Source organism: Nothobranchius furzeri, chromosome 8, assembly GCF_043380555.1.
Source record: "Nothobranchius furzeri strain GRZ-AD chromosome 8, NfurGRZ-RIMD1, whole genome shotgun sequence".
Taxonomy (NCBI): Eukaryota; Metazoa; Chordata; class Actinopteri; order Cyprinodontiformes; family Nothobranchiidae; genus Nothobranchius; species Nothobranchius furzeri.
This window is the reverse complement of record NC_091748.1, coordinates 41,237,882-41,262,311: the sequence shown is the minus strand read 5'-3', so window position 1 is coordinate 41,262,311 and position 24,430 is coordinate 41,237,882. Positions and strand designations below refer to the sequence as shown.

Genomic DNA, 24,430 nt, shown 5'->3' with positions numbered 1-24,430 from the left:
TACTGTCACTCAAAAAAACACGTCCTCTTACTGATGTTTGTGCACGTGCGTTAATGTGAACTATAGAGGTGCTGGCCAGTAAATTAGAATATCATCAAAAGGTTGAAAATATTTCAGTAATTCCATTCAAAACGTGAAACTTGTACATTATATTCATGCAATGCACACAGACCAATGTATTTCCGATGTTTATTACGTTTAATTTTGATATTTATAGGTGACAACCAATGAAAACATCAAATCTGGTATCTCAGAAAATTAGAATATTCTAAAGGCCAATGAAAAAATGTTTGTTTCTCTAATGTTGGCCAACTGAAAAGAATGAACATGAAAAGAATGTGCATGTATAGCACTCAATACTTAGTCGGGGCTCCTTTTGCCTCAATAACTGCAGTAATGCGGCGTGGCATGGACTCGATCAGTCTGTGGCACTGCTCAGGTGTTATGAGAGCCCAGGTTGCTCTGATAGTCGTCTTCAGCTCCTCTGCATTGTTGGGTCTAGCGTATTGCATCCTCCGCTTCACAATACCCCATAGATTTTCTATGGGGTTAAGGTCAGGCGAGTTTGCTGGCCAATCAAGGACAGGGATACCATGGTCCTTGAACCAGGTGCTGGTGGTTTTGGCACTGTGTGCAGGTGCCAAGTCCTGTTGAAAGGTGAAGTCTGCATCCCCATAAAGTTGGTCAGCAGCAGGAAGCATGAAGTGCTCTAAAACTTCCTGGTAGACGGCTGCATTGACCCTGGACCTCAGGAAACAGAGTGGGCCAACACCGGCAGATGACATGGCACCCCACACCATCACTGACGGTGGAAACTTTACACTGGACCTCATGCAACGTGGATTCTGTGCTTCTCCGCTCTTCCTCCAGACTCTGGGTCCTTGATTTCCAAAGGAAATGCAGAACTTGCTTTCATCAGAAAACATAACTTTGGACCACTCAGCATCAGTCCAGTCCTTTTTGTCCTTGGCCCAGGCGAGACGCTTCTTGCGCTGTTTCTTGTTCAAGAGTGGCTTGACACACGGAATGCGACACCTGAATCCCATGTCTTTCATGAGTCTCCTCGTGGTGGTTCTTGAAGCGCTGACTCCAGCTGCAGTCCACTCTTTGTGGATCTCCCCCACATTTTTGAATGGGTTTGTCGTCACAATTCTCTGCAGGGTGCGGTTATCCCTAGAGCTTGTACACTTTTTTCTACCACATTTTTTCCGTCCCTTCGCCTGTCTGTTAATGTGCTTGGACACAGAGCTCTGCGAACAGCCAGCTTCTTTAGCAATCACCTTTTGTGTCTTGCCCTCCTTGTGCAAGGTGTCAATGATTGTCTTTTGGACAGCTGTTAAGTCAGAAGTCTTCCCCATGATTGTGGTGCCTTCAAAACAAGACTGAGGGACCTTTTAAAGGCCTTTGCAGGTGTTTTGAGTAAATCAGCTGATTAGAGTGGCAGCAGGTGTCTTCTATATTCAGCCTTTTCAGAATATTCTAATTTTTTGAGATACCAAATTTGGAGTTTTCATTAGTTGTCACTTATGAATATCAAATTTAAATGTAATGAACATTGGAAATACATTGGTCTGTGTGCATTGCATGAATATAATGTACAAGTTTCACGTTTTGAATGGAATTACTGAAATATTTTCAACCTTTTGATGATATTCTAATTTACTGGCCAGCACCTGTATGTTGTTAATGTTTGAACTCACGTTGTCTGCTGGGTCTGTTTCCAGAGTGAGTTTTAATGTTGGTTCAAGAAAAGGAAACAACAGCTGCGAGGCTGAGGTGTTCTCGCTGTTGCAGCATTTCACACATGTACGTTTTACTTTAAAAGCAGAATTAACGACAGTCATGAAAACGGGCATAAAATCAGACCTATTATCATTTCAGGTCACAGGTGCATCTGTTTTATTACAGCCACTTTCACAGAAATTTATTATGATGGCTAATGCTAATTCATGGTGATATGCAGCAGCAGCGGCAGCACATTTCCAACCTCCCCCTCATAACCCAGTGAGCCTATAGAAGCATCATGTGTCCAGGCTCTTGTCTTTTGATCGTGATCCAAATTTCATGACCTCAGCTGAGGTTTGAAAGGTAGACGAACTAATAAATCAAGAGTTGTGCCTTCAACTCAGCTCCTTCTTTACCACAACGGATTGGAACGTGCCCTCGTTGTGACAATCATCTCCCGCCTCTTCCTGTGATTGTGAACGAGACACCAAGATACTAAAACGTCTCTGCTGGAGGCAGAAACTCACTCCCAACCTGCCATGGGCCTGGCCTCATACACGTTTAGCACCACTTAAAACATAGCCCCAAATCATATTGTTCATGGCTGAATCCAACAAGGTTTCAGGTAGGGCTTCAACCTGCAGTAAGAGCTTTTGAGCCGTTTCAACTTCTGCTGCACCCAAGATCACACTGAAGGTCATGTGATGAAGATGAGACCCTTAGGCTACCAAAGCAGACAGCCTCCTTCTCCACGGCTGAGATCTTGTTCATGAACACCACCAAACGTGACTGCACTGACACCAGGTATTCCTGCAGGAACATCTGCGGAAGGCCTTGGTGGATATGGCCATAATCCTGCTTTAAGTTCACACACCAAACTCGATCCATTCAGTAAATCTATTTTTATTCCACTGAGTTGGACAAAAGTCACACGGTTCATCTTAATTTCAGGTTCAACGTGCGGCAGAATCAGGCACAGAGAAAACTTTGTTCACACTGAGAACATTTTCAAAGCTTGATAGGTAATTTTTCATTTATCCCATAGTACCTTAAAGGACGACACAGAGAGAGAGAGAGTAGATTATTATTATTTGTAATGTCCATGAATCGTCATGCGAGAGCTGGGCGGAAACCCAACCCCCACTCTGCTCTAGCCTTCGGCTCACCAGCTCTGCATACCCGCATTCTCCACCAAAATGTTGGGTAATATTTAACCTCCATAACCCTAGAGATTCATGATGTGTTAATAACACAAATTGGGCATCTTTTAGGCCTCAAAAAGGTAAAATTATAAAAATACCCAACAAAGCTTGGGTACAAGACTGTTTCTCCACAAAGTACCAGTACTGGGACAGCCCTGAGTTCTGTCCAAATCCTCCCAAAAAGACAATAAACTATTTAGTTTTTAACTAACTTATTACTTTGATTATTTTGACACAATTGCGCCTATAATGAGAAGTTGGCTGCTATTCTATCAATCGGAAGTGTTTCCTTTGTGCTTTTACACAAGACAAGTCTCAGCAGCTACGGATCATGAAGGAACTTAATGTCAGGAGTTCTGCAACAAAAACAGGAGCAACTTTACGCCATGCTAACGAGTTAGCATCAGACTGTGTTTTTTCTGTAGCCCTACATCAGTAGGAGCTATTTTTATCTTGTTGGCATCAGTGATCCAGTCTCTTCAACCTAACGCAACCCACAACACCAGTCTGTTTATTTATTTATTTATTCCTTTTTGTCTCTCGGGGGGAAACGATCAGACCAGATTACAGAAATCTATAAAGAGGTGACAGGAAGCTTGGCTCGTTCAGGGTTAGAGGGAGGTCACCAGACCTCTTTCATGAGCTGGTCTGATCTCTCTCTCTCTCATTACGGCTCACCCACTGGGTCTCGTTGACTACAAGTGTTCGTTAACTTCTCTGTGGACATAATTCTGTTGCTTGATTGTGGAAGAAAATCACAATCACTCCTCTGTTGGTCGACACTAAAATCCTAACCATTGAACGTGATCCCTCCTCGAGTGGGAACTCGTTTCATTCATTTATGGATTTTTTCATTTCTTTGGGGAACAATTTCAGAAATACATTCATTACTAACAGCACCAAGTGTTATTGTAGAAATATTCTTTGTCACAGTAGAATCATAGTAATGCTTAATGTCTGGCCTAATTAGGATAAGAATCAAATTTCTATCTAATAGTCACCAAATGAACCCAATTCATTTATCTCCCATCGTCTACTCGATCATTCAGTCCTGTAGACTAAACGTGTTTGTGGTGAGGAGAGCTCACCATCATAGGAACTGTAGGATCCACCCCGTTTTAAAACTCATGCTTCAGCCTATCTCCTTTCAGACCCCCCAGCCACACACACACATGTAGTTTAATGTGGAAACTGTCTTCATGTAAATCATTTCAGGTTGAAGGTTCTGATGTAGCGACTCGCATCTTTATACGTCGCTGTGAACAGCGCCATCTTCTGTGAATCCTACGTAAATCATTGTTACCCCTTTCTCTCATCAGGTGATTTAATACATGATGACATCATCAGATCTCCTTTCTTTCCTGAGTGCAGTCCAGTGTTCTGGGGTGTTTTGCATGAAGTTTACTCAGATCAGGTTGTCTGTTCCTCAGACCAGATGCAGTGCGGGGCAGCTGCGACACTGACTCTTCACAACCTCAGGAAGAACAACCCTGCTGCCCGACAAACCCAACGAAGCTTCCGTGTGCCTGAAATGATCCAGAAAGGAAGAGACAGAAATAGAAGCTCAGTTTGAGCGTTGTGTCCCATTTTCTTACTTTCTTATTTGCCTCTGAAGTAGATCTTTGCTGAGTGTGCACATCTTTATCAGGCTGCTGAGCTCTTGTTTAATTACGGACAGGCCCAGGATCAGGGACAACGTCTTTGTTAACAGTTTTCTGTGTTCGTGGTACCAGCTAATCTAACCGTCCTCGGTCACATTATCGTTTTTTTAGATTTCCCATTAAATCCACTCGAGAAGCTCTTTCCATGAAGTGGAGATTGTAATATGATTTCAAAGCAATCCTCACTTCTCTATTCACACTGCTGCTGTCACCGTGTTCAGATTAGATGATGGACACTCAGCAGTCTCAGATAGGCAGATGGACCATGGGGAATCAGGAAGACCTAAATAACAGGAACAGTACTGTGTGTGTGTGTGTGTGTGTGTGTGTGTGTGTGAGACAGTACCTTTCATCTTTAGCTTCAGCAGTAGAACACACTAAATCCTCCAGGCTCTCCCTCTCAGGCACAGGCATCACAATGACCTGACAAACACGCGTTTTGTTACCAAATCTGCTCCTGAAACACTTTTTGTGCCACACACTCTGAATCTACCTTGGGATAGCACTGGCAGAGGCTCCACGCAGTCCCAACACACACCATGGTGGCTCCCAGAACACACATGGTGACATAGACGTGTGGCCTCTCCTGCACCATGATGAAGAGGCCGACCGCCACCACACACAGGCCGGCCACGATCAGCCCGTATCTGTACGGTTTTCCCTCCACCATCATCACGACTGCCACCGCTGAGCCAGGAGTGTGCACCTGAGAACCTGAGTCTGAGGGAAGGCTTTACTCTGCTGTGTACCGGGGCTTGAAGGTGAAGAAATACGTTCCACTCTGTTGCTCATTATAGCCTGCAGTCACCCTGCTCAGGTCAGGTAGAAATCTGTGTGTGTGTGTGTGTGTGCACGTGGGGTGGGTGTGTGTGTGTGTGTGTGTGTGTGTGTGTGTGTGTGTGTGTGTGTACCTGATAAGTCACCTTGCTTCAGGCTGCTGGCAAAAAGGAATCTCACCTACGAGCTTCGGATCAGCTGACCGTCCATGTTCGTCTGGTTGGTGGACTTTTCCACGGCTCCTGGGACTCACCTCCTTTTACATAAACATGCAGTAACGGCTTCAGAAAACCTTTTATTGGTTGAAGTTTATAAGAATGTTAGAATAAACAGTGTGCATGCTGCAAAGAGGGGATACAAAGCAGAGAGGTAAACATCGTTGTTCTGTTATTCAGACACTGTGCTCCAGCAGAGGATACTAACACACACAACGCATTGCATTAGTGCTGTAAAGCTGTTCTGCACAAGCACAAACAGAAGAGAGAGTGTGTGTGTGTGTGTGTGTGTGTGTGTGTGTGTGTGTGTGTGTGTGTGTGTGTGTGTGTGTGTGTGTGTGTGTGTGTGTGTGTGTGTGTGTGTGTGTGTGTGTGTGTGTGTGTGCACTTGTCTTTATGGGTTTGTGTGGACCAACCCCTGACGGGAGACCAAAATTGTGTGGACATTCACCATTGTGTGGACATTTACCCGGTCCACACAATCAAAGTCCTAGAGGAAGCTTCCTTTGTCCCACCTAGAGTTAAACATAATTTTTGCACCATTCTGGCTATAGTGGAAGTCAGGGTCCACACAAACAACTCAGAAAACGTAGTCCACACAAACCCATAAAAACTCGTGTGTGTGTGTGTGTGTGTGTGTGTGTGTGTGTGTGTGTGTGTGTGTGTGTGTGTGTGTGTGTGTGTGTGTGTGTGACATGCAAAAGTAGTGAAACGTTTGAACGCGTTTTTTCCTGACATTGACATGTTTCATCGTGCAGCTCCGTCTGTATCAGGGTGCCTTCCAGCTGCAGCATTCTGGTGAACAGGAAATGTCGTTCAAGTAGATTTCTGAGGAAGGGTTTGAATAATTAATTTCTAGGTCGCTCCACGATCAGCCTCAGTTTGGAGAAGTCAATCTGTAGGTGGAGTCTCATCTGTGATGAGAAGGTAAGACGGGATCAGACTGCACTGAGAGATCAGACGTGGAAGAACTGGACCTGCAGTTCTGTAGAAGTCCCGCAGAGCTCATCAGTAAAAATGAGCAGCGTGCGTCTGACCTGAAAAGAGACCGGGATAAATGAAGGAGATGCAGAGGGGTTAATTATTGCCACGTATCATTACAACAAATAAACACAAAGGTCCTTCATAGTTCTGTTAAAGTATTGATTAGAAAAACTGGGGTTTAGATTTAATTTTACTTAATGACTCATCTCATCAAATTAGACTAAATAAAGTAACACTTAGAGAAATGAACCGTTTGATTGGTTGGATCTGACTATAGGCCCACACATAACCACTTACATAAACAGTTTCCTTCTTAGCTTTTATGTCTTGTTGGAGCGCAGATTTAACAATCCTGACAGAAAACAGGGATTGATTTGTTGTTGTCTGCTAAAGCAAAAACAAACCTTTGTGTTTGAAAGTGAACACCAAGAGAATTACTTTACTGGACTGGCTTCCTCAGAATAGCAGGAAATCCCTTTGTGTTGGCACACCGTGTTGGTAATGTGATAAACGTTACGGTTAGGCTCGGATGAGATTTCCACAGAACACAACTGCTGAACAATCTGAAAACGTGACGGCTGTCTGAAGCAGCAAGTGTGTGTTACTGCAGCAAAGTGGACCACGATTCACAGGAACCTCTGCTCCTGGAAATAATGTCATAAATGTTTACGGCAGCAGAGCCACACATGTTTTTGAGCCACTACCAAGCAGCTAATAGCGATGTTCTTTACTGGACATCTTAGGCAATTTAGAATTACATTTACAGTTTCTGGTGTTTTTGACTAATGTTACACATCATTTAGGGCAGAAGGTGCTAAACACCAGCACACGTAAAAATGTGAATAGTTTATTTCTTTAGATCAGAAAGTAAAGCGATATCAGACGATTGGTAGTTCAAGTCCAGCTTACCCACCACATTTAAATTCAGCCCACTTAATATTTCCTTTTACTGTTATTAGTGACAAATCTCCATTTGTCACCAGGTGCACCAGCCTTGTGTGTAATAGCCTTTTACAAGAAACATGTTTTTATTTTTATTTTTTTAACAAAACTATAAAATCCATCCTTTCCTTTTCTAAAATGACTATTTCCTGTTGCTGGGGGGCTAATAGTAAGAATGGCTGTGCAATAATTAACCAACCAGGTGTTTAATGGTGGTTCTGATCTTGTCTTTGCGGGCCTTTCTGTGCGTGTGTGGTCTTTCTGCGGTCTCCTTCCACCATCCAACAACACCAACGTCTGCTTAACTATTGGGTTTGAATTAATCGCGCGTGTGTGTGTGTGTGTGTGTGTTGACCCAGTGACCAGCTATAGGAACCTTTACCCGGTGGTCGCTGTAGCAGACCTCAGCACCTTGTGGTCCTGAATGAATGCATGAATTCCAAAGATGGCAGGATGAATGGTGTCAGCATGTTTGTCAGTTGAAGCCTTGATATAAACACAAGCTCGTGTGTTTTCAGAAGTATGTCACACACTTACAAAATCAAACTTCATCACTTAAGAGCATTCAGATGATCATTTCAGATAAAAAGTGGCAGATATAAAACTTAACAAAACAAATAGTGTTTTATTATTAAATGGCTTTGTAGTTTATTTAGTATTTTCCTCAGAATGGGACCCTGATTGTTGCACTGTCCCACAGCTTTGGTCATAAGGCACAAAAAAAGGAACAGGCTGTAGTGAGTTCATCCACGGGCCCATGCAGGTCTCACTACGAACCCATGACAGGCACTGAAGTGAATCTAAGATGTCCATCAGAGGTTAAAGCTGCTGACTGTTCTCCTGGCTCTTCATCACCATGTCATAGGATGGAGGGGGCTCCATGGTCCAGGGAGGGGGGGTGGATGGCAGGGGAGGTTCTGGCTCCGGTGTCCTGATGACAGAATCCGCTGACATCTCCCTACGAATTCGATCCAACCTCCTGATGAAACAATTTTGGAAAGGTCATAAGAACAGAGGTTAGTGTGCAGTAACTTTACTATAGTGTTCACATGTAAACACTTTTATCAGACTTCAGAAACATAATCAGACTTTCACTACTAGTATTTAAATCCTTAGTAACTTCTACGTTACACTTCTCAGGAGTTTTCTGTTTTTGCATTTTTGTCATACATAAAGGTTTTACATCACCAAACAAAAGCAACCTGAGTACGTATAAAAAGCTGTTTTCAAATCGTGATTCCATTTATTTAGGAAAAGGGTAATCCAGATAACTGACCACTAAACTTGATAGCATATGGGGAGCTAAATGCTAACTGCTAATGATTGCTCACATCACTGTGAAGCGGTTTTGTCCCACTAATTGTTTGATTCTGTTACATTGAAATGTCCTGTTTAAGGTCAAAGGTCAGACATTCTCCTTCAGGATTTCCTGCTAGAGCAGAATTAATGGTTCCACCAATTAGTGCAAGAGGTCCTGATCCTGAAGCAGCGAAGCAGCTCCAGACCATCACACTACCACCACCATGTTTGACAGATGAATGGATGTTCTGTTTCTGAAATCCAGAGCTAGTTTGACCCCAGGTGAAGATCTACACTTGCCTAGAATATCTAGACACACTGTAGAGTAGCTAAAGATCTTGCTCTGCAGGTTGGCCTAGTCATGCTCCATTGTAGCCTAAAGCCTGGTTCATGCTCCTCCGTCAGCTCCACAAGGGACAGACGTGCACGGATTGACGGAAGTGTTTTGCTCTCATACTTCTCCGTCTCCTGGAGAGTGTTGCAAAGCAATTCCCCACCAGGACAGCAGAGGGCGTAGCGCTGTTCTGTGGTATCCTTTCATGTATCCGGTCCAAGATAGTGTATTTATGTTGTGTTTTTTGTGTGTATAAGAGACTTTTAACACGGACATATTTGTCTCTCATTCTTCTCCACCTCTTCATGCGCTCCCCACCTCTAAACCCACGTTTCCTTCATTTCCGTCCACAAATAAAATGCTTGCTGCGCATCTTTTCACTCCTCCAGTCACGGGAGAATTAAACGTTCATAATTTAGAGTTTTTTCACGAGGTATTCTTCAAACTTCTCCGTCTGCCGCTAGTTATCCTCAGCTCTCTTTATGTTTTTGAGGGCGCATTGGTGGCGGTGTAGATGACAGCGGTGCCCTGACCAATCACAAGCTTGCGTTCTCCGCCTCGTTCGACGGATGTTTAAAAAAGTGGGCTCAACTCCGTACAAACTTGCGTGCTTGCCGGGGCCCTACGCAAGAACGGATAATGGCGTTGCATGTCTCCGCACTGATGCAGACGGAGAAGCATGAATCAGCCTTTAGGTCTAGCCCAATGGCAGCTCTCTATTTGCAGAGAGACGTTGGGCAGTCTTAGCACCACATTTGCAACAAAGAAAAAAACTACTAAAATGTCGTCGCCTCTAGAACAGTGCTCGTTTGGAACAGCGTTGACGTTAATTCTGAACGATTAGACTTGAGCCTTTCTTTGAGATATGAGCAGATAGAGGTACTTCAGTGATTTATTTTGAAAAAGAATGTACCTACTTCATCTTCCTCTTCTTCAATGGAACATGGCAGACTGCCTCATTGAATGGTTTCTGTATTGGTTAATGTGTTATGTAGTTATTTACTCTAATAGTGCTGTCTGATTGCGGAGACAGTTTGAAAGACAGCCGTAGAGCCTTCCATGACCGAGCTCTGTCCATGAGTCATAGCCAGACTATATATTTACATATTTAGAATGGCTTACCACCTTTTGGCTCATTGGGACACAGAATAGTCTACCAGAAATTTTGGGGATCATAAGATGTTTTTGGGTAAATGTGAGACGACTGTTTGCTTTTGTTAGCAGAGGTTTTGGCTTTGAACTCGAGAGACAACTGTCATGTGAAAGTGTTAATGGTAAGCTGTATGTTATATATATATATATATATATATATATATATATATATATAGCACTCATTACAGAAAGAAAAATCACATAGTGCTTCACAAAGATCAACAAAAGCACGTTCTCCGCTCACATGATTCCAAGATGGCAGTCCCCTTTCTGAATATCAGACAATAAACAAAAGACTGAGCTGGAAATGGAGGAAATGCTTCTACTTTTATTGTTGATGAGGCGTCGCAGCCAGCGTAATTTCAAAATTAGGAAAGTATGGGTATGGTGGCAAAGAGGTGCCAGGCAAAGAGTTTATGCCAATCTACTCCAAGAGATGCGCCTTGAAGACCCAGAACCCTTCTGACAGTATCGCCGCCTGGATCCTAAATCCTTCGAGGGGGTAAAGGAAAAAGTGGGCCCATCAATTTGCAAGGTACAATTTTGTTTATTTTTCCGACATGCAGACAGGGGGCTGCATCTGAATACAACTTTGAATCATGTGAGAGGAGAACGCGCTTTGATTGGCCACTAGAATAGTTCAGTTCAGCCGGAAGCTCACGCTGGGTGCACATGGTGAGGCGAAAAATATCAAATCAGTTTGATTTTCACCTCATTGTCTCATGAGGCAGAAAACTCAGCTAAAATTAGGCACACACAGTGAGGCACACTCAGTGTCTGCTGAGCAAATGGCCTCCAACGACTGTTGGCTCAGCAGTTTGCTCTCTTGTGCGGCAGGCTTAAAGGAGCAGTACAGCTGAATGTCATCTGCATATAGGTGATAAGAGACATTATGAAAATAATCAATTTTCTGTCCAAGAGGGTGTATGTACAGTAGAAACAGCAGTGACCCCAAAACAGAGCCTTGGGGTATCCCACAGAACAGATCGGTAGAATCTGACATGATTTGGTTTATACAGATACTGTATCTTCTGTTAGAAAGGTACGATATAAACCAGTCTAGAACCGTTCCAGAGATCTCCACCGAGTCATGGTCTCTTAGTTAAGGTGCTGTGATCAGCGGTGTCAAAAGCTGAAGAAAGATCTAACAATACCAACACTGTGAATTCCCCGTTGTCTGCAGCCATCATGATGTCACTGGAAACTTTAAGCAAAGCTGTTTCTGTTGAATGCTTTTTACGAAAACCAGACTGGAATTTATCAAAACTATTGTGTAATTCCAGAAAAGTAATCAGTTGATCTACCACAACCTTTTCTATAATTATAGAGAAATTGTTTTAGGCTGAGAGGACGCCAAACTGGGTTTTTAAGGACAGGTTCAACAGCTGCATGTTTGAAAACAGAAGGTACAGAGCCAGATTGGCGATAGATTAATAAAATCCACAATGGGCCAACTAGGTCAAAAGTCTTAAGAAACAAAGTGGTGGAAGAATATCAACAGGGCATGAAGTTGGTGTCATGTTTTCCTGAATGAGAGGAGTAGAGAAGGACCATGATTGGGAGGAAGGTGGTTCGATGGGAGAGTAAGAAGTGGATGGGGTATTATTCTAGATATTTGAAATCCCCTTTCTTTTGTCTTAACTTTACAAACATTTTAACATACTAGATGTGATAATACAATGTATAATAAAGGTTGTAATACCCATCAGTGAGAGTTTGGTCTGAAGGCAGGAACATCTACATTCCACACATCGGCCACAACGACCTGAGGAATATGCAGTCAGAGATACTCAAATCTGATTTTAAGTGCATTATTGACACTTTTCTTCAATCAGATCGGCGACTCATTATCTCTGGCCCTTTACTTGCCCCAGCTTCAGAGACGTCAAGTTCACTCGTGCTCTTCAGCTTCACACATGGCTGAAGGGCTACCGCTGTAAACTTGGCATTCTGTCCGTGGACAACTTTATGGCCTTTTTTAATCGCTCATATCTTTTTAAAACTGATGGGGTTCATCCAAACTCACTAGGGTCTCGTATCCTGACAAGAATATAGAATTTACATTAACCTCATCCAATAGAAATCTGGATGTTCAGTGAGTCCGCTCCATATTAGTGATTATCAGTATGCATCACTGATACCTGTTATTATTACCCATAGGCCTAATCACAGCAATTCTACAGTGAATCGCAGGAATCTAAACAATGTACATTTGGTTCGGACTCTGCCTACTAGACCAAAACAAAATTACATCAAGATGTCCTTACTTAATGTCAGATCAATAACTAATAAGTCTTTGATTGTAAACGACCTAATAACCACTCATTCTGTGGAATTTATGTTTTTGACTGAAACTTGGTCAGAGCAAACTGGAACCGCTGTGCTCAATGAGACTGTGCCTCATAACTTTAATTTTATTCACACCACCAGATCAGGTAAAAAGGGAGGTGGCTGTTGTTTTCTCTGACTCTTATGGCTGCAAAAACATTAATTTAGGCAAATTCTTATCATTTGAATATCTTGCTTTATCCGTTCAATGCAAGAATCCAATACTGATAATAACAGTTTATCGTCCTCCAAAAACAAAGTGTGAGTTTTATGAGGAATTATCTGAATTACTATCGAAGGTTTCTATAGATTTTGAGCAGTTACTTATTTTCGGTGATTTTAATATTCATGTGGATAAACAGGAGGCCCCAGAAGTGAGACAACTTTTTAGCATCCTTGATGCCTTCAGTTTAACTCAGCATGTATGTGGGCCTACTCACAACAAAGGTCACACTTTAGATTTAGTTATACCGAATTGTCTTAATGTTACTGCTCCTGCAATTATAGATATGGCTATGTCTGACCATTACTGTTTATTTTTTAATGTTTTAGCTGTTCCTCACAAGCTGCATAACCCTCAGGAAGCCAGAAAACGTTTTATAGACAATAGCACAATAGAAAACTTTAAGGAAATTATATATAAATTGCCTGCCTCTACAAGATCGCAAACAGTGATGAATTTTAACTTAAAATTGGAAAATGTAATGGATCAAGTTGCACCCTTTCAAACTCGACGCATACAACAACACAAACCCTCATGGAGGAAAGGGCTCGAAATCCGAGCCTTAAGGAGGAAATATCGGCGGTGGAGGAAATCTAAACTTCAAATTCATTATGATAATTGCAGGGACCAACTCTATGAGTACAACGAATGAAAAGAAGCAGAATTGACTTCTTTTCTAAAATTATAAATGAAAATATTAACAATAGTAAAGTCCTTTTTACTACATTCAATAAGATTATAAATCCTCCTTCTGGTCTTCCTGCTGAGATGTCATCTTTAGCAAAATGTGAGGAATTTGCATCTTTAACAGTAAAATTGTGAACATTAGGCAGAATATTTCCAGATCCAATTATGACCTCGTACAACAGCAGTCCAGTACCGCACTCTGTACTATGACTCATTTTGAGCTTTTAAATGGTAAAGCACTAGATATCCTGATTAAACAACTCAAATCGTCCACTTGCTGCCTGGATCCTATTCCAACAATCTTTTTTAAAAATATTTTCCCGTGTCAAATCTGATGTTTTGGAAATCATTAATTTGTCACTTCAATCAGGAATGTTTCCCAGCGCACTAAAAATAGCCGTCATTAAACCCTTGCTAAAAAAGAGTGGCCTTGATCCAACTGCGTTCTCCAATTATAGACCGATCTCAAACTTACCGTTTCTTAGTAAACTTCTGGAGAAAGCAGTTTTTATTCAGATCAATCGTTACCTTACATCAAATAACATCTTTGATACTTACCAGTCTGGCTTTCGCAGTGACCACAGCACAGAGACAGCTCTCATTAAGGTTGTTAATGACCTACACATAAGCACGGACTCTGGCAAAGTAACTGTTCTTGTCCTTCTGGACCTTAGTGCTGCATTTGATACAGTTGATCATGACATTTTGTTAGAGAGGCTAGAACACTGGGTTGGTTTCTCCGGTCCAGTTCTTAGTAGGTTCCAAACATACATTAGAGATAGGCAGGCATTTATGTCCGTTGGGGGGTTTAACTCCAAAAAATTAGTGGTTACTTGTGGTGTTCCTCAAGGTTCTATCCTTGGTCGCTATTGCAGATGACCTGCAGTTCTATATGTCATTGTCTTCTGGTAATACAGCTCCTCTTCACTCTCTTATAGAATGTATGAAGGATATGGATGCCTGGATGTCTGAAAATTTCTTACAATTGAATCAAGACAAGACAGAAATTCTGGTATTTGGTCCGAACGCACAGAGACAGACAGTGGTAGACTTTCTCGCCTCTCTGTCTCTTAAATGTAAAAATGAAACACGAAACTTGGGTGTATTTTTAGACCTGAATTTTAAAAAACACATTAATCATACAACTAAAATAGCATTTTTTCATTTACGTAACATTTCTAAAATCAAACATTTTGTCTCAAGAACTGACCTCGAAAAGCTAATCCATGCATTCATAACCAGCAAGCTCGATTGTTGTAATGGTCTTTTAATTGCCCTTCCTCAGTACGCTATTTACAGATTGCAGCTGATTCAGAATGCGGCTGCTCGTGTTCTGACTGGTACAAAGAATTCTGAACACATTACTCCTCTTTTAAGATCTCTGCACTGGCTACCAGTTGAAAAACGAATTGATTTTAAAATCCTACTGCTTGTATAAAAAGCTCTCAATGGCCACGCACCACAACATATTACAGACATGCTAGTACCTTATACACCGGTCAGACCACTCCGGTCTGCAGATCCGGGCAATCTGGTGATACCGCATACACGTTCTAAGTCAGGGGAGGCTGCCTTCAGCGTCTATGCACCTAAGATCTGGAATACTCTGCCTTTAGAGAAGAGGGAAGCAGCTACAACAAATATTTTTAGGAGAAATTAAAAACCTTTTTATTTCAACAAACATATGGCTAGGTTGTTTCATTTCTAATTTATTTCCTCATTTCATAGACATAGTTTTATTCATAAATAAGCACTTACAGTTATGTTTTATGGCTGTGCATGGATGCATGTGCAAATACGTGTATAGATGTTTGTGTGCGTGTGTGTGTGTGTGTGTGTGTGTGTGTGTGTGTATGTTTGAATGTGTAGATTTTAGTTTCATGTGTATATTTTAACATGTAAACACTGATTGTTTTTAAGGGTGTACATATTTTATAATTGTTTCTTTTATTTAGTCTCTTTTACTGTTAAGCACATTGAGTTGTTGTCGTACAGGAAATGTGCTCTATAAATAAAGTCATTCATTCATTCATTCATTCATCCACACTAATGAAGTCGTGTTCTTGGCACCTCTCTTCAACAAAGAGCAGAATGATCCTAGATTTTATCTCCTCCAACAATCCGTGCAGGACTCCACCACATGCCTGCTTTTTTCCTCTCTGACCTACTTTTAGAAGATTTGAGTTTTCCTGAGTGCCTCACTGGCCTTTGTTAGGTTGTGATTTATAAATAATATGATGTGATCTTCTCCAGAGATCTGTTTAAAAATAGACCACTGGATGACCTAGTCTGGTATCTGTCTGCTCGTGTGAGAGTTTTAAGGGAAGCCTGAAAACTCTCAGCTGGTTTGTTTACATTGTTCTCTGTGTCAGGGCTTTCCTGTGGGTTCACCATTTTTATGATCAGCTTTAGTGCATCACAACTGGAGTTGTGATTTTTCTGCGCACGCCTCCTTCTGTCTCCTTTTCAGATTCAGTTTGTCTTTTCTCTGAGCTGCAAGCCGATTCAGGGCATCTTAGCATACTAACTGTAATTTAAGACGAGGACCATGTCCCTCATACCTGCTGACTACAAGCCCATTAACATGCTGACGCAACCTGCAAGGTTATTTTGTACAACTCTGAGTCTGTGGTGTGATTTCTACTCGTGCGTCTGTATCTCATCAATCACAAGCAGCCAAACAAATGTCATGCTAATACTTAATAACTTGTTTCACCAGTAGTGTTCAGCTTAGACGGTTAGTTGTAGGTGTTGGACTTGTGTACCTTTGTATGGCTAGGGCCTGCTGCGGGTTGAAGCGCGTTCCCGTGCGGGGGTGCAAAAGGAAGTGACCTGGGACTGGGACAGTCACCTGAAGGTTCTTCAGGGCCACGCAAACTCCCGCAACCACCAGACACAAACCCCCTAGGCCCAGAAAGATCCCCAGCATAAATAACGGCGCTGCGGGACCGTCAAAGTAAAGAGCCATGATGATGCCAGCCGTCAGCAGCAGGACGCCCAGGCAAAGCAGTGTGCAGTGATGGACCGTCATCTCAGGGTCTCCAGCCTCCCAGGGACTTGTTTCCTCCTGTCACACACACACACACACACACACACACACACACACACACACACACACACACACACACACACACACACACACACACTCACACACACACACACACACCAGAGTACCTGACTTTAGAAGAGAAATGTGCAACACGTATAATTACTCTGGCTCTGATGATCCTCCATACCTGACAGGAACTCGTGCTGAGGAGCTGCTGCTTGAAGCTTGATCATTACTCTTTTCCTTCTTATCTCAACTTGAGCGGACCCTCCCTGGCCTGCGATGCCCGCACGATGTCTTCCCGATTCCTGGAAAAATCTGGGAAAGGCAGTCACTCCGAGTCGGTGCGAGTTTCCTGCCAGCCCGCCGCGGCGCGGCGCGCCTCCCTCATGCTGCGCCCCGCTGCCGCTTCTCCACCCGCACTAAACTCATGTCCGGCCCGGCGGCAGCGGCAGATTACGGCTCAGAATCCTGCCAGACAGGAGTTGGTGTTGCAGTGAGGGCTTTCATCTGGGCACAGCAGCTGCAGAGGACGTATTTTCATTTTTTATAACGAGGAAGGCTCTCGGTGACGAGGACCCGAGGGGCAGGGCGTCCTCGCGCTCTGAACGCGGTCACTGTGCCTCTGTTTGGGAAAGCTGCTCGCGCTGAGTTATGGTCGCAGTTAAAGATGAGCTGATTCCTTCCTCCTGGAGATGAAAAGATGAATTTGAGCCCAGCTGAGGGGCGGGAGGCAACACCACCCAGCTATAAAACATAATAAAAGCGGTGGCTGAAGAAGCCAGATCAACCAGTCTTTCGTTTGTTGCCTTGTTCAGCAGCCGTGGTCTTTATGGGTGGGGTGCTAAAAGCTGCCTTTAATGTGCTGTTAACATTATTATTAACAATGAATAAAATAAACAGGGAGCCGTTGCGATATAACCTAAATAATGAAATCTAAATAAAACGTGGTGGTTTCTAACTAAATATTCAGTTTACTCGGAAATGAAAAAATGAAAGCCCACCAAAATAAAATCGAGGTGAGGAATCTCCAGTATCTAGTATTTGTAAGTTTATATTGTATGTATGGGATTGTGGCGTCACACTTTACAGCGTAACTATACTGCATAGTTAATTATGACCAGTAAGATGTGATGATTCCATATAAATGTGAAATATCAACCTGAGTGATCTTTGAATGTTTAACCAGAAGAGTTTAGGATTCTTTGCTTGTTCAGGGACTATAAACACACTTCGTAGTAATTCAGGCAGAGTCAAGTATATAGTTAAAATGAATTTTATTCTTTTCTAAACTAATGATAATACATGACAAGCTATGAATAACGATATGTGATGGAGTGTGTATGCGGTGATGTAATGTGTGTTGTGGGTGCGGTTCTAATTCTGTGGATAAAGAATCTTTAAACTTTATGTGAGATGGCCTTAACCTTAATTTGCATCTAATGAACATCGTGTACGAGTGTAGATAATGATTACCTTGTTAAATCAAACAGTACTGATCATGATATAAATGTATCATTGGAAAAACAATATTCATTTCAACTTCACTGAATTGGGCACAGATTATTGAAACATTTCATAGAATATTTGGTTCATTCAACCATATAATTATGTAATGATTATTTAACGTATGAGTTGTAAAGTTCACTTCTTATTCAGAGTGTGGAATCCGGCAGTCTGAGATAAGAGGACAGCTTTTGTTTGGAGACCCAGTTTGACAATCTTGTCTTCATGGAATGTCAACAAGCACTGGAGAATCTTCTGGGTGTTAGAAGATAGAATAGAAAATCAACCTAGATAGTTGACTTGTTTCTGTAGATGACCGGTCACTATGTAGGTCAATATGTAGGTCACAATGGACCCTTTCTGGACATTACAGAATTAAAATATTTTTCAATGTTAAAATACCAAATTAAAGGTGCATTGTGTAAAAAAGCAGAAAGAATGACGTCTGTGGTCACATTTGATTACTGCAGTCCATTTTCTAAACAGAGTCACTTTCTCACTACAGTTCCATAGGTTTTGACTGTTAACAGCTACGGATCAACACCAGATTGTAAATGACAAGTGAAGACAAGTCACACACAGTAATTTAACTGAAGTAGATTAAAGATTAAAGTCCCATTGTTGTCACACACGGGTGTGGTGAAAATTGTCCTCTGCATTTGATCCATCCCCATGGAGAGTGGTGAGCTGCAACTGTGGCTGCACTCAGGAACTATTTGGTGATTTCAACCCCAAACCCAACCCCTTAAAGCTGAGTTTCAAGCAGGGAAGCATTGGGTCCCATCTTTATAAAATATAAGGTATGACCCGACCGGGATTTTGGACTCCGATCTCCCAGTCCCAGGGCAGACACTCAGAAGGGTTTTATACCCATCATATGTGCGAGAATTACAACATTAGGAAACTGCTGCGGTACAAGACAACAAAGTGATACGCAAAAATTACAATTAAGAAATAAGCACAATAAAATGATGATAACATAGGGAGACAATAATTAGAGACTGTTTGACCATTTTTTGTCACGATTCTGCTCAGGGTGAGTGATTTGGCCAAGACGGCCAAAAATCGCAGTGTGATCGGGCAAAAGTCTTTGTTCACATGCTAGCTGCTGCACGGTACTGCACTGCATGTAGTATTAGAGTGTTCCACTAGGGGCACAGTAGAGAACTCACACTGAGAAAAGAGCTGGGTTTGTGGGGTACAACCAAAACAAACATGGTGTTAAGAGAAGAGATCATTAACTGGTTAATTTTGAGATCACAAGAGAAAAAAGACAGCAACAGTATCGCAGATTGTAGGAAAGATCTCTAAACCAGAGACGGAGTCACCATGGGGAGTGTGTCTCATTTGTATTGTCAACTCCACCCACTGGTTACTCAGATATTGCAACGTTTGGATGCGTCATGTTAATTTTGGGGGACGTACACAAACTACACTTCAAATCAATGCAAGTTATGCGTGGCAGCCATTTTAAACATGCATACACATTCATAAATAGCAAGTATATTCCAGGCCTTAGGGGTACAAGAAATAACTTCTGAGTCGCTCCTGTTTACTGGATTTGGTTCAAGCCATCAGGCTTCTGCTTTAATCTGTAAGTCAATTCTATGTAAAGATTGTCTGCGTTAACCTGAACAGGCCCATCCCGGTCTTACTGTGAGACCGGGTTGACGGGTCACGCTTGTGCGTAATCATATCGACGCTTTCTGAGCTGAAGAGGATGTGAGATTCTGGGCTTCTCGTCAGGCGGCTCCTGGATGTGTCGCCACATTGGAGACAGGAACAAGCGCTATTCAGCCAAAGTTTCATCATCAGGGAACATTTTCTAAGTGACAAGTCTCTCTGAGCGACAGGGTTTGGAAAACGCTCGCTTCAGTGGGAGGAATCTTCCCGCATGCGCTCTGCTTCTGCGACGCGCTCCAAGCCAATCTCCACAACTTCAGCTCGCTGTGGACATATGCGCTGACAGCGAGCTGCGCTGAGCGGTGTCCAGCTCAGATGTTCAGATGGGAATCTTTTCTTGGGTGATTTAGCTACATCTGCGATGTGCGTAGAATAAAATGTCAGTTTGTCTGCATGCGTCGGGATAATTCTTTCTATTCTTTCTCCGTCAAAATAAACGGTCAAATACGGGAACTATCCGGTCAACACAAGCCCTGCTTTTAACTGTTCTGTTTTCTTGTGAAAATTGTTGCAAAGAGATATAATTAAACTTGATTAACACCAGAGCCAGGCGCCGTCATCTCCGTGACGGTAAATGAGGGGAAAACAAATTGATCGGATCCTGCACGTCTTTTAACAGGATTGACGCACTTTGTTTTCATTTAGTTGGTTAAAAAAAAGTTGGGCTCGGGTCGGGCCAGAGAATCCTGAAAACCTTTTCGGGCTCAGATTTCAGGCCCGTGCAGGGCTCTAATCCTTCCTGCCAACAGCCATTGTTATATACAACAACTCTTTGATGACTTGATTATTATTATTATTATTCTGAGCTACTCCAGCAATCAGTTTCCCTCTGGGATTAATAAAGTATTTTTGAATTGAATTGAACCACTTTAAAAAGAAAAGCTGGAGAAGAAAACAGCTGACTTAGAAGGAAATGTAACCTTTCAGTGTAAAACTATTATATTGTCCTTTAAATAAATAAAATATAAATGAAATATATTGTCTCCTAATTATGACAAACTAGTAAAACTGGTTACACTACATACCTGTACACTGAAATTTGGTAAGGAAAAAGTGGGAAACACACACACACACACACACACGTCTGTCTTTCTATAATAGTAAGGACCATCCATTTACTTCCATTCATTTTTGTGACTGTATACGCCTAACCCTAACCTTAACTAAAAGTTAATTCACATCATCCCTCTAAAACTAACTGGTAAGCTTCTAAAAACAAGTTAGGACCACGAAAATGTACACACACACACACACGTGCGCGCACACACACACACACACACACACACACACACACACACACACACTGAGTATATTACATTCTACCACTTAAAAAGAAGAGTGGTCTGTAATTTTCATCATAGGTACTGTGAGAAACACAATGTAAATTAAATCCAGGAGTTTATATTGTATTATTATTTATTTTATTTCCAAGAGTTATACAGGGCTGGACAAAGTCTGCAGGAAAACATTTAAAAATAACTTTTATGAATTAATCTAACTTTTCCATTAAAATCTAAAGAGTTTCTAAGAAAGAAGAAAAAGAGAAGAATCATCTTTAGTGTTTTATTAAAGAACATCCAATTCACAGCACACCACACAGCAGCTGCAACATGTTCTCCTGCATTGTTTTCTGTGAGAAATACACCACCCATCATCACACATGCATGCATAAAAAGAGATATAAGGCAACATGACACAGTGGATCATCTGCAATCAGGTGATTTGTGCTTCCTTCAAGACTCCAAAATGAACACCTGTCTTTACCATAAATTTACAATCTAAGTGCAAAAACACTAATGTGATCGTTCTGTTACAACAACAGGTCGGTTAGGGGATGGACGCTTGAGACATGTTGCCAGCGGTCAGCAACGGTCTGCTGAGCAATGGAAAAAAGCATATGGTCACATGAGTCACAATGTGAGGAGTGCATGAGCGCCACACAAACGGAAACATGGGGCAAGAATTTCCTCAAGGTTTTAGGATGTTGCAAAGGAAAACTGTGCTGTTTGGCAGGCAAACGCGGGCTTTATTGCTGGGGAATCCCAGTAAAATGAATAAAGTCTGAGTATCCGTGTGTTAAGAAATGTAAAATTTCCTGAGTGTCTTTGCTACTATGGCAACTGGTGACAGGATTTTAGTTGCTGCTTTTTTAACCAATCAAGTTCCAGGAAAATGTACCAAATATATAAAGGCGAGTATAGCTAAAGGGACTTTTATATCAATATAACAACATTTTAATCATACGTTAATGAACAGTTTTCACTGATGACACAAGGTCAAGATGAAAAAGGTCACTAAAGTGTTTTGTTGAGGTGAAATCAAGTACACACAATATAATAGTTCCCATTTGTTTTGATTTCAAGGGTGTTTTAATGCTATTTGAAAACAAATGTTGTTTTTATTCACAATACAGATCCTGCTTGTTCTTTATGCACTTTAAAGGGATACTGTAGGCACGTTTTTCCTGTTTTTAAGCCATTTTCTTGAGCCAGCATGTGCTAAAATGAGTCTTTACAGGGTTAATGAAATGTCACTCAGACTCCCACCACCCTCTGGGGCCAGAATACAGCATTTGCAACTTCAGAGTTGCCGGTCCGGTCTGTTGGTCTGACTAGGGAAAAACTGGACCTGACATTCCTGGTGCTGCAGTCTGCTTCCAGCATGTTTCCTGCATGTTTTAGATCATTAAAATAACTGATTTGTTTAATTTAGTGATGAATTACTCCTGTAGACACTAGGGTTGTCACGGTGTGAAAATTAACCTCACGGTTATTGTGACCAAAATTACCATGGTTTTCGGTATTATCGCGGTATTTTTTAAAGGTGTTACATTTTCAGACAACTGAATAAACCCTGTATATCAGGAAAATATTGTCCTCAGTTTGTGTCTAAATTTAGCCTAAAATTAGTTATTTTGTAATTATGTTGTTTATTTGTTTACATTTTTCCCCTTTAGTCTTTAAAATACCAATATTTGCCCATAACTCCTTATTTTATGTCTGTTTGATGTCCTCATTTTAAAAATATTAGCTCAGATGATACTCAGTACTCAAGTAGCCTTCTAATCAGATACTTTTTTACCCTTACTTGAGTACTAAACCCTATATCAGGAAAATATTGTCCTCGGTTTGTGTCCTTCCAGTGAGCTTTGCAGATGTGGGAAAATGTCATCAGGCAGTAATCGTTGTTAAATTCATAATTATTCTCGGAGAGAGACCAACTCTTATCTGACCCTGGGAGCCCCGTAATGCATAGCGTCATTTCAACATGGGGGTGTCCGCGACACGGTTTATATGCAGGTAGCGGCGCTGCGGCTGCTTTATATAGCGACTCGTTGCATTCTCCCTCAACCCAAATCCTCGGATCACGCATTTTAGCTAAAACGCTAACGTTAGCTTGCCTTGCGTTGACTGTAGAGTTGTGGGTGATGGTCACGCAGATGTGTCATGAGATTTGAAGCGTTGCTGCCTTTCACAGACACTTTTTCTGCTCGTGCTGCAAACAGGATAGCCGTCTTCTATCAGCTGTCCCTCGGCATTCTTCAAATATCCAAAAGATGCCCGTACTTCCCTCTTTGTCTTCTTTGAGGGATAATAAATGTCCTGACCGCTGCCGTCTCCTCCTTTGGCCATTATTTCAGCTTTAGCTTCAAGAAAGTTTTGGTTGTAAACAACAAAGTGCGCATGTGCCGCCGGCAACTTCAGCAGATGATACGGTGGCTGGTAAGGGTCACCGCGCCTACACCACAGCCACGCTTATCCACCGAGATAATATATGTTTTAAAAAACAAGACTGTTATTATTATTGTCAACTTTTTTTACCGGGGTTTACCGCTACACCGGTTACCGTGACAACCCTAGTAGACACAAATGAAGGTTAGGAGACATTTCAGATTTCAGGAGTAGGAGCGAGGATCTTTTTAATCTGCTAAACAGACACTAGGGGGTGCTAAAAGCAAGCTAAAACTGCCTAGTACCCCTTCTCAAACTTTAGTTTCTATTTTGAATTTTCCTGGAAGTATGTCTATGGTTTATGCCAGGTTGTCATTGAGATTTTCATCAGCCATCATGTTAAAGGGTGAATTATATCATTCCTATAAGGATTTCAATATCAGATACAAACAATAGTACTTAAAGTAGCTTTCCGGAGTTTTCCCATTCCAAAATTACGTGTGATTTTTCAGAAATTCGTAAAAGTTATTATCTTGCCATGTGATATAATGTAAGCAATACTTATTCTTTTTTTTTTTTTTTTTGCTAAGCATGCCCCCTGCCCCACAGAGCTCTGTGCAATAGGAAACTGAGCGCCGACCAGAACTAACCAATAGCGTTATGGGCCATTCCCATCTGTACCGGGTCGGCCCGGGCCGGGTAGCGTAGGTTGTTTACATATCTGGGTGGCCTGGTATTTTTCCGGGCCAACCAAGGCTCATTCTCAGCCCTCTTCTCGAGGGGGTCTGCTTCAGGCCGACCAGGGCCAACACACCCACTGCTGACAGCAAATTCACACCTTCCATTAGAGCAAGCCTCTGATTGGTGGGTAGAATCAGCCCACATGGGCTTAAGGATGTGTGGAATCAACTGGGCCAGGCTGGGGCCGACTGGGGCTACCCGGCCCAGGCCGACCCGGTACAGATGGGAATGGCCCATTAGACTATCGCTTA

At 42.0% G+C, this 24,430-nt stretch overlaps 1 protein-coding gene across 5 annotated transcripts; it reads right to left on the bottom strand.

The window, feature by feature from the left end:
- Positions 1-103: 103 nt before the first annotated feature.
- bsnd (barttin CLCNK type accessory subunit beta) lies at positions 104-17,701 on the bottom strand. 5 transcript variants are annotated; one of them, XR_011521378.1, is made up of 5 exons: positions 16,766-17,701; positions 16,295-16,596; positions 5,082-8,485; positions 4,935-5,011; positions 2,613-4,453 (listed from the first exon to the last, which is right to left on the bottom strand). XR_011521378.1 is itself a non-coding variant. In XM_070554048.1 (4 exons), the coding sequence occupies exon 4, from the start codon at positions 1,356-1,358 to the stop codon at positions 354-356; it is 1,005 nt and encodes a 334-aa protein (XP_070410149.1). In that variant the 5' UTR covers positions 1,359-4,453; positions 4,935-5,011; positions 5,082-5,308; positions 5,500-8,329; the 3' UTR covers positions 104-353. The 5 variants fall into 5 exon arrangements, 4 of the variants coding, with proteins under 4 accessions (XP_070410149.1, XP_070410150.1, XP_070410148.1 ...); XM_070554048.1 differs by lacking the exons at positions 16,295-16,596; positions 16,766-17,701 and having other exon boundaries at positions 104-4,453; positions 5,082-5,308; positions 5,500-8,329; XM_070554049.1 differs by lacking the exons at positions 16,295-16,596; positions 16,766-17,701 and having other exon boundaries at positions 104-4,453; positions 5,082-5,621; positions 6,317-8,329.
- Between the last annotated feature and the right edge of the window lie 6,729 nt (positions 17,702-24,430).

Coding starts and splice junctions, on each gene's coding strand:
- bsnd (XM_070554047.1), bottom strand. CDS start 1,358: ATGGGGAAGACTTCTGACTTAACAGCTGTCCAAAAGACAATCATTGAC.